This window comes from Oncorhynchus nerka, unplaced genomic scaffold (assembly GCF_034236695.1).
Source record: "Oncorhynchus nerka isolate Pitt River unplaced genomic scaffold, Oner_Uvic_2.0 unplaced_scaffold_2767, whole genome shotgun sequence".
Lineage (NCBI taxonomy): Eukaryota > Metazoa > Chordata > Actinopteri > Salmoniformes > Salmonidae > Oncorhynchus > Oncorhynchus nerka.
In genome coordinates, this window is record NW_027038533.1 from 21,419 (window position 1) to 32,418 (window position 11,000).

The 11,000-nt window shown below is 43.3% G+C and overlaps 1 protein-coding gene and 1 long non-coding RNA gene across 2 annotated transcripts; both read right to left on the minus strand.

Annotated features, from left to right (window-relative positions):
• Positions 1-6,587: 6,587 nt before the first annotated feature.
• Positions 6,588-7,950, minus strand: LOC135567006 (putative nuclease HARBI1). The gene is made up of 3 exons (XM_065014528.1): positions 7,473-7,950; positions 7,081-7,192; positions 6,588-6,986 (listed from the first exon to the last, which is right to left on the minus strand). The coding sequence occupies exons 1-3, from the start codon at positions 7,539-7,541 to the stop codon at positions 6,622-6,624; spliced, it is 546 nt and encodes a 181-aa protein (XP_064870600.1). The 5' UTR covers positions 7,542-7,950; the 3' UTR covers positions 6,588-6,621.
• An 846-nt stretch (positions 7,951-8,796) lies between these two features.
• On the minus strand, positions 8,797-9,934 carry LOC135567007 (uncharacterized). Its single transcript, XR_010462235.1, has 3 exons — positions 9,193-9,934; positions 8,929-9,105; positions 8,797-8,838 (listed from the first exon to the last, which is right to left on the minus strand). It is a non-coding gene; the product is annotated as an uncharacterized LOC135567007 (long non-coding RNA).
• Between the last annotated feature and the right edge of the window lie 1,066 nt (positions 9,935-11,000).

Consider the following 11,000-nt stretch of genomic DNA (forward strand, 5'->3'; position numbering starts at 1 on the left):
CAAATCATTACAGCCATGTCCAATTCAACTACAGGGTGCAACTGGAAACTTTCATTTTACTGGTGGCAACTTAGATGACTAGACATTCGGTCAAGAATGTAAATAAATACCTCTGAAAACCCAGTTACATTTGAGACCAACCCCCTCAATTTACAAACAAGTGCAGGACCACCACTTTTGACTGTGAATTAAAGTTATAGATTTTTAGTGATAACACCTTTAATGTTAAAATAATAATAATAAAAATAGTTTTAATCAATGCCACTTGATTGCATATTGTAAAATCGTATAAGAGACGTGCACAAAGAAAATGCAGAACTCAATTCAAACGTTGCATTTAGCTACTACCTGAGTGAATGTCAAATCTAAGGAGGTGGAGAGAGTCTTACCACAGAGGAAGAAGGTATCTGACTTATAAATGCTGGGTCCTCAGCCTCCTTATATCTGGTTGAAAGTGCCAACCAAGCAAAAGTTAATTATGGACCACCCTGGTGAAGGAAATGGATTGGATGAGAGACCTCTGTATTTCTGTGTCTCACTATCCCCACCCACTCCAGGGAGCATCCCACACACTCCCGTTACATGACTTTGTAATATCATATTTGTCTCTCAATGGAATTTCACAGAATATACGTAAATGAGATGTATTTTAATAATTAGGACGACGTCATCATGTTTTTTAATCACTGATGAAGGATCTTGAGACTGATTCCCTAAAAAAAATACAAAATAAAGTAGTATTTTTTCATGTTGTTTGTCTGTAATTTTTGTCATGACTTGGTGCTGCCTATCTTGGCCAGGACGCTCTTGAAAAAAGAGATTTTAAATCTCAATGAGCCCTTCCTGGTTAAATAAAGGTTCAAATAAAAATGACTTGTTTATTTATCAAATGTGTTCCAATATTACAACCACGGCCCCTCAAGTACTGAAATGGAGTCAGTCCATGTTGCCCCAATACCATAAAAATAGTTCTCATAAAATATAATCTGAGAATATTTAGTTACATTTTAGTAGGTATTAGTCCTTATCAACAACTTTATATATATTTTCACAATTGTTTTAGTGTCATTTTGTATTTTGGTTTTCAATAATGGCTCATTATTAAACTGTTGAATGAAATGTGTATTTATTCATCTAGAATATGATATTTTGAAGATGCTGGAGGCACTTTGATTTGTCTCACATTTCAGTTGTCTAAAATGGTCAGCACACTATTTCAATGTTGGGTATAACACTTTCAAATACCACATTGTTTAAACACTGTTTATTTGGCCACAAAGACCTCAACTGTCTTTACAGCCGTGGGTCTTCTCACAATGTACTGAGCACTGTACTGAGATCAGGGCTGGGGTCATTTGAAATCCTTTCAAGTCAATTCAGGAAGTGAACTTTTATTTCTCTTTTTTTTTTAAAGTAATTGTGCACAGTTTACTTCCTGAATGAACTGATTTGTATTTCTTCCACTACAACACTAACGTACTGAACCTGATTTCAGTACTAAATTGAAGATTATGATCAGACGATTTAGTTGAAGGCGTTGTGTTAATGCTGGGGTGGAATAAACGTTTGAACACCATGTGGATGGCTGTCCAGAACAGACGTTGAATACCCCTGATACACTATTAATAACTGGCATTAGTAAACTGGCATAATAAAACTGGCATTGTACATATTTGACGTATTTTGGCAGGGCCGGGAGGATTCGGAATGGAAGTCTTGATCCAATACATTTTAAGGGCGTGACTCAGGCCTCCATTCAATCCGTAGCGTGGAAGATCTGCATTGTAGTGCGACTGACATTTAAAGGCAATGTCGCCGGAGACTGAATTCACGGTAAACGCTGCATATGTCAGCTCAATTTTTATTTATTTTTATTTTTACCTTTATTTTACTAGGCAAGTCAGTTAAGAACAAATTCTTATTTTCAATGACGGCCTAGGAACAGTGGGTTAACTGCCTGTTCAGGGGCAGAACGACAGATTTGTACCTTGTCAGCTCGGGGATTCGAACTTGCAACCTTGCGGTTACTAGTCCAACGCTCTAACCACTAGGCTACCCTGCCGCAATAGGAAATGTCCCTTTAGATGTCAACCCGTGGTACAACGCAGAACTTCTGGTTGGATTGAATCGAGCCCCTAGTCTGTAGTTTCATCACCACAGACAGTTTGCCTGAGACACCCCAACACCTTGGCTCATGTCAGCATTGTTTTAACATGATTTCATCCATTAAAATGTCACAGCCAGTAAAAATCTATATCTGGAAATGTAATGTCACAAGCTGTGGCATGGATCCACAAGACAACTGAGCTGAGCTCGGTTCTCTCACATCTTATTTTCCAGGACCCATATTTTTGCTCTAAATTTATTACAGTGGCCAATAAAGGCAACGTGAGGACCTCATGATGGACTAATATGGTGAAAATAATGTGCTGGTCTGCATCGGATCTCTGTGTGTTCCACAGTATAGGTCAGGGGTCCAAATGATATTTCAAATGATATTTTAAATGATTTCCAGTCATACAAATGCCTATCCTGGACAACACTGGGTCAATTGTACGCCCCCACATAAGACATTTAGTCAGCCTGCCCCTTGATGTTTTTTCACTGCACCAGTGATATCTGAGAGTCTAGACCAACAACAAAATCAGATGGGTCTTAGACCACTAAAAACGTTAGACCACTGACATGGGCTTAGACCACTGATCACACTGTCATAAATACCTCTACAGCCTTTAATCAACTGTCATAAATAGCCTCCCTTTGACCACTGACACAATGTTGTGTCTTAGACCATCAATCAGTGTGGGACGTGAGCAGCAGCCTGCCCCGTTGAGAGGAAAAACTGCAAATTATGAAATTGCAGCTTGTGCATTCCACAATTAAAAACTTCAAGGGTAAGTTGAAAGCCTGACTGAGTTCCTTAAAAAACAAATTAATATATACTATAATTTGTTTTGTCGGGACCTGTTGTCCATAATGACCCCGTTCTGGATGTGGATGGTGACCGCAGTCCACCTGTTGAGGATGGCTGGTATAGGTTATGAGGTTTTCACTTTTCAGCATGCAGTATGACGTCAATGGAGGGACCAAATGTAATATTAAGGTCATGCATACAAGAAGTCGTCAACCCAGTCAGTGACCTTCTCCGCAGCCAATGGCCATGTTCTGAAACTGATTGTCAGAAATACATGCAGCCTAAAGTTGTTTAGGATTGTTTTATGACCCTCCGTCATAGAGATGGTATCAAACCACAGCTGCTGAGCTGTTCTTCAAACTCCATCTTGATCCCATACAGTCGATGGCAGAGATACAGGAAGTACACCAAAGCAACAGATCATTTACAAGCGCAATATGGCCATGTGTCAGAAATACATCCAGCTTCCACAGCAATATATCTAAAGTTTGTCATTTGAGCGGTGCACCAGAAGATATGACCATATACAAAGCAGACTTATACTTGACATGGCCATTATACGGACCAGTCAAATATCTGCTTCTTTTTGGACAGCTTTATTTTTAGATGTTCAAATGTCAAGACAAGACAGATTGTAGGAAGACACAGTCAAGGACAAGAAAAGTAAAGTCCATAACTAAGAACATCAATAAAACTGGGAATCCCACACCCTCCTTTCAGCTGCAGCTGTTGGAACAAAAGCGTCTGGGGGAGCAGGGGACTCATCCTAGCCAAGATTTTGGAAGAGCCAAGACAAGTGGCAGCCCAATCCACTAGATGGCCCAACCAATGATCAATGTTAAGAGGTGTAACACATCACATCCAGTCACACTATTGAAAGACATTTAAATCATGGGGGAAATGTTGAATAGAAGGTGTTAACAATGACTCAATAACCCTGCCTTCTGGGCATGTTATACAGTCTAAAAGTTACAAGTGGTGTTATAGAAAGCTGGTTGTCAGAAGTATTACAATGTAGACATACTTTTAATCTGTCTGTCTGCATATTTCAAGACATGTCATATGAGGTGCAGTGAGAAACCTGATGGGTTGGAAGATACTTTTCTCATCAATCATCTTGAAAAAACATATACTTAAAAACTGGGAATCAACTAATCCTACATCATTAACACAGAAAGGTCAAACCTTCAGAAAGGTCAAACGCTTTATTATCTAAATGTTGAAAGTGTGTGAGTGATGGGGATGCTGGAGATGGAATGGGGGAACTGAAGATGGGATGGGGGCGCTGGAGATGGAATGGGGGCGCTGGAGATGGAATGGGGGCGCTGGAGATGGAATGGGGGTGCTGGAGGTGGGATGGGGGCGCTGGAGATGATGGGATGGGGGCGCAGGAGGTGGGATGGGGGCGCTGGAGGTGGGATGGGGGTGCTGGAGGTGGGATGGGGGTGCTGGAGGTGGTGGGATGGGGGCGCTGGAGATGATGGGATGGGGGCGCAGGAGGTGGGATGGGGGTGCTGGAGGTGGGATGGGGGTGCTGGAGGTGCTGGAGGTGGGATGGGGGTGCTGGAGGTGGGATGGGGGTGCTGGAGGTGGGATGGGGGCGCTGGAGGTGGGATGGGGGTGCTGGAGGTGGGATGGGGGTGCTGGAGGTGGTGGGATGGGGGCGCTGGAGGATGGGATGATGGGATGGGATGGGGGCGCAGGAGGTGGGATGGGGGCGCTGGAGGTGGGATGGGGGTGCTGGAGGTGGTGGGATGGGGGCGCTGGAGGTGGTGGGATGGGGGTGCTGGAGGTGGGATGGGGGCGCTGGAGGTGGTGGGATGGGGGTGCTGGAGGTGGGATGGGGGTGCTGGAAGGGGGATGGGGGCGCTGGAGGTGGGATGTTGGTGCTGGAGGTGGTGGGATGGGGGCGCTGGAGGTGGTGGCATGGGGGCGCTGGAGATGGGATGGGGGGAGCTGGAGATGGGATGGGGGCGCTGGAGGTGAGATGGGAGCGCTGGAGGTGGTGGGATGGGGGCGCTGGAGGTGGTGGGATGGGGGCGCTGGAGGTGGGATGGGGGTGCTGGAGGTGGGATTGGGTGCTGGAGGTGGGATGGGCCACTGGAGATGTGGATGGGGCACTGGAGATGTGGATGGGGCACTGGAGATGTGGATGGGGAGCTGGAGATGTGGATGGGGCACTGGTGATCACAGGTCTGACCACTGGAAGCCCGAGGTAAGGGGAGCAGGGGAATCTATCAAATATCACACCTCTAACTTTGTACAGTACTAATGCAATTAGTAAAATCAGTCACACTATGAAATGCTACCAAATAAACCACAATTCATTCATAATACTATGAATGTATAGTTTCAGACATATTGTTGCATTTTTTTTCTGGTTTGTTTGAAATCATTAAGAATAATATAAAACCTGTCTGCACACTGCCAAGGTGAATCGGTTTCGTCTTGACTCTTGGTTGACAGTGTTGGGGGATGGGCAATGTATTGATGCTCGAGTGCCAAATCAACACAAATGTGTTTACTTTTGTATGTTTATATAGTTTCAAATGTTATGATTATTTATTTGTGTTCCAATCTTCTGGGGCCTGTTGCACAAAACTAGGATAAGGGATTAAGCCAGGATATCTTGGTGATCCTGGCTCAATTGATCCGTAATCCGGTTGCACTAAAGATGGATAGGGGGCAGGAGGATATGTTATGGTATAAATTACCATGGAGATTTATTCTGTGGAGCTAGCCTGCTCCAGACCAGGCTAAATTCCAGGATCTATTTAATCTCATCCCTAATGTCAGTCAGCAGTCACCACAAATGGAAACCAATAGTTATTTCACTGCTCACTATACATTGTTATCACATAACTAGACCCACTGTTATTATTTAAACGTTTGTGATCATTAATTTCAATGATTTTGGATAAAAAATGATTTTTAGATGATGTTGCTATCATTAGATAATTTACAGTTTCCCATAGACTATAAGGCTATATATAAAATGATAGAATATTAGGGCCACAGAGGGAAAAAAACACAAGTCATAATATTGTAACCAGTTGTTTTAAAGGAGGACAGTTGTTAAAATGACAGATGTGGGGCATTTCGTGAAATTGTACTTCAGTATGGTTTCATAAACAAAGACATGCTGATGTGCCAGAATATTAAGTATCACATTGTCATAAGTATCAAAACTGTAAAAACAATATGTAGCTTTTCTGCAGAAAGAACCAGCCTCATAAATGTATGACTTTATCCTTTTTCTTCAGTGTGGCCCTAGTACTCTGTCATATAAACAAATACACATTCCATATGAATATAAAAACACAATGTGTAACATTATGTTCCTTTATTGAATAAGGACAAAACAAAGCAGGTAAACCATCAGCTCCTTTCGAAACTGAAGTCACAGTGACTCTACAAGATGGAAAGCACAGAATCCAAGCATATTATACAAAATGATACATACACATTCAAAGGTCTGTATATAACACACCCTGCATGTCTGCACACTAAAATAAATGCAGGACAAATCCATACACATCAACTGAACAGACAAATGAATGGATGCAGTAGCCTCCCTGCAGCCTTGTATTACACACAGTATACCGCACAAACATCATAAGAGGCCAAATTCGTCAAAAACGAACCCAAAAAACCCAAATTCCTCTGCCACCGCAGGACATATTTAACCAAAATTGAAAGCACACGTACTAACTAAAATAATTCAACACATATTGGTCCCTCAGCAGCCGACCACTGTCGTCATCAGGGAAGATTGCCGGATTGTCCCAGTCCATGGCTGGTGGCACTCTGGGGGCCCTCTCCTTCCTCAGGCAGGCCACATTGTGGAGGACAGCACAAGCCACAGTAATATCACATGCCCTAACAGGGCTGACCCTTAATTTGTGAAGGCAGTGAAAGCGTGCCTTCAGGAGGCCAAAGGTCATTTCAACTCTGGCCCTGGCATGGGCATGGTTGTAGGCCTGCTGTGCTTCCTGGGGGTCTGTGAAAGGTGTCAGGAGAAAAGGCTGGCAGCCATACCCCCTGTCTCCCAGCAACACACCAGAGAATTCACCTGTCAACACAAAATCTCATCATTACTACCTCATAAACACAGTGATATTCTTGACACAGCCATGATGGTTATAAATAGGGGTTGTGTGGCTTACCTTGTGATAGGCACTGATAGATTTCAGAGGCCCGAAAGATTCTGGAGTCATGGACTGAGCCAGGCCATTTTGCCACAACATTGCTGATCACACAGTCAGCATTGCAGACCATCTGAAATCATAAGATGAGGAATATTACACCAATCAATGCACATCACTGGCAATGCAGAGTGTTCGTCAATGGACAATATCAAAAAGTTATGTTCACCTGAACATTAATGCTGTGAAAGGATTTCCTATTCACAAAATCGGCCTCATGGGCACCTGAGGGGCTTTTATCCTTATGTGTGTGCAGTCCACTGCACCAATGACATTGGGGAAACCTGTCACACAAAGTAATGAGTATCCTACTATGTGTTAACAGTTGTCCTGTAATTTGTAGATCCTCTTACCTGCAATCCTATAGAACTCCTCTTTGATGTCACAGAGTCTTCTGTGGCCAGGGAAGGAGATGAAGACATCTGCTAATGCTTTGATAGCCAGACACACACTCCTTATTGTGCGGCAAATTGTGGCCTTGTTCAGCTGTTCTGCATCCCCCACTGAGTACAGGAAGGCTCCACTAGCAAAAAAAAAAGCGCAAGGCCACACAAACCATTTGCTCCACACTCAGTGCATGGCTCCGTGCAGTGCGGTGCTTAATCCTGGGACCCAGTAGTCTGCATAGATACCTGATGCCATCTGCAGAAAACCTGTATCTTTCATATAGATGGTCATCAGGGAAGGCCAGTGGGTCCAACCGGTCCCTGAAGACCCTTTCTCGCCTGAAGGCTCTCCTCAGCACAAGTGCTTCTTCATCCACCACATCTCGCACGAATGGGCATGCCATTGTCAGAGCAGAAAGGAACACACAATTTTGGGCCTTCATATAGGCTAGTGGCCACACCTGGTGCTGGGGGGGTGGGCAAAAGAGGGCGATGCCTTATAACGATGACTTGGTTGTACTGATTGCTGGGAAAATAAAAAAAACCTTAGAAAGATGCCACCGTCCTGTGTGCTCACAATAAGAGCTCATATGTCATGGCTCACTTGACTTTACGAGAATATACCTCATTTTTATTTTGAGCTGTGTCATCTTCTTGGAGCTGGGGGAGGAAAGAAAAATAATGATTAATACATTTGTGTTACAGTTAGCATACAGTGTACATTGAAGGCATATCTCACCTCCCTCTCAAGTTTTTTTATTTCAAGGTCCAGTTTCCTAATTGTCCTCTTTTTTATTTCGGACTCCAGTGCAAGATTTTCCATCTTTTTCTTCTTGTACTGAATGTCTGTCTGCCAGTTCTATTTGGCGCCGGAGGTGGTTGCCATACAACTTTCTGATAGCTTGTGAGCTCTGTGAACACAATACAATTAGCGCAGCTAGAATTTGGCAGGATGTGGTGTCCTTTTATTAATACGCACTATGTTGCCAGGCTGGTTTTCCCACTGTATAGCATCTGGGTCCTGTAAAAGAAATTAGATTTTTTGATTTTGATGAGGACTCCTCACCATTGTAGAGTAAATAGTACTTTCACAGACTTAACATGATACCTCATGCCTTCTGGAATCCAGAGAGATGGTCTCCTCCTCATCATCGTCTCCATCATGTGCTGTTGCTGCTGCACTGGGGCCTGCACCCTATCACATTTAATCGGATTCATATTGAAGCTAGTAGACAAGACATGCCAGGCCTACAGTATGCCTTTGATGGAGTACTCACTGGATCAGCATCGTCTGGTGCTTGTGGCTCTAACAGGAACACAGTGCTGCCAGGCACTGCAAGGCAATAGGTAAACCAAAGTCAGACAGTCCAAATTGATTCAATATGAATGTGGTTGTATCCAATGTAGAGATGGAAGGACATACCTTGAATGAAGCGGGTGGCATCTTGGGAGGAACCTATGCTCGTCTCTTTCCCCCCAGGGATCCCCTCTAAGACGGGCCTGCCTTTATTTAGCTCCAAGGCCATGTCCTCTGCTGGGGTAAGGTCAGCCTTTGGTGACCCACCACCCGTGCCTTGTCTGTGGGTATTCTTTTTCACTGCTAAAACAGTACAGACAATGTGTGAGCAGGCACCTTCTGGGTACAATATATGCTTGTGCTTTGTTAAATATTAGTCAGGGACCATACCATTCTGCAGAATGTTCTTGTATTTGATTTTGACCTGCTGCCATGTCCGTTTTGGCCCGTTCATGTTTAATCTACACACACACACACACACACACATTTAATGGAGTCACACTGCAAAAAATTACTTGGTATTTTTGTCTTGTTTTCAGTAAAAATATCAAAAAATGTATCATAGCTTTATACAGTGTGATGGAGTTACTTTACACAATTTCACTCATATCTGCAGTGCATTTCAATTAAAAATTTAACCGTTTCATAATTACAGTACAACTGCATTTTTGGAGATGTGAATTAAATATTTGAATTGTAATTGTGATGTTTCAGCGGAGCGGTGAGTGTGTAATTGTACACTACTTACGCATTCAGGCGGTCTGCAATACCCTGCCACGCTTTTTCTCTTTGCTTTATCACTGTGGCGGTGTTGCCTTTCTTCTTAATTATATATTTTACCTCCTCGTATGCCTCCATGAGGATTTGTGCTTCCGACGGGGAAAAGTACGCGGCTCTAGTTGCCATGGTAAATCAGTTAATCTGTGATCTGTGGCGGGGTCTATTTGAGTGAGCCGTGAGCGCGCACCTATCCAGGATTGGTTTCACCTGGCTTAATGAATCCGTGTCTGCTCATCCTGGCTTGGTCTTTGTGCAACCAATTAAGCCTGGACGCACATGTTTTGGCTTCATTGAGCTCAGCTGAGTCATTTATCCCGGATGTCTTAATTCTACTTTTGTGCAACAGGCCCCTGGTCAGCAATAAAAAGCTGATGTATGATCATCTGATGTTTTCTTTCTCCACTGTTTTAATCAAAACTATAGTTCCTCAACATAAAAGGACAACTCTTAATAACAACAATGGACTCTGTGGCATTACTTAGGATTTTAACATATTGCACTTAATAATAACAGCCGTCTCCGTCTCCTCCACCTCCACCTCCACCTCCACCTCCACCTCCACCTCCACCTCCACCTCCACCTCCACCTCCACCTCCACCTCCACCTCCACCTCCACCTCCACCTCCGTCTGACATGGAACCAACCAATACTACCTGATGACTGATAACAAAATAGTGCTATATAAAGGGTAGGTAATCAAGGAAGTAATGAAGTCCAGGAGTGACTGATGATGAGCTGCAGGTGTGCATATTGATGGTTGCCAGGTGTGTGTAAAGATGGGTTGCCAGGACCGTAGAGGGAATGACAGTACCGGCCAGGAGGACGGCCCCAAGTGATTCCACCAAGTATTATCCATGGGTTGTGAAGACAAACGCAATCAAGACGTCTTCATTTCTTATTTTGTCTTCATTTGGAAATGTTTCGTTCACTTTGAAAATGTGGAGGAGGTTGTGTAGATCAGTAGGAATTATTTGTTATTAAATTCATTTAAGCCTTTTTATAGAACGGTCTTGGAATCTCAGACCTTGGCAGTGAACTCATGGGTACACATAAAATGTCAAAGCTGGTATTGGAATGTAAAATTTCCATGGTAATTTAACATCTGTCACGCCCTGGCCTTAGTTATCTTTGTTTTCTTTATTATTTTGGTTAGGTCAGGGTGTGACATGGGGGATTTATGTGTTTTAATCTAGTCTAGGGGTTTTGTATGTTTATGGGGCTGTTTCCTTTCTAGGTAGTTTGTATGTTTATGATTGCCTAGATTGGTTCTCAATTAGAGGCAGCTCTCTATCGTTGTCTCTGATTGGGAGCCATATTTAGGCAGCCATATTCTGTGGGTACTTTGTGGGTGGTTGTTTTCTGTCTATGCATAAAATAGGACTGTTTTGGTTCTGTCACAGTTTGTATTTTGTAGTGTT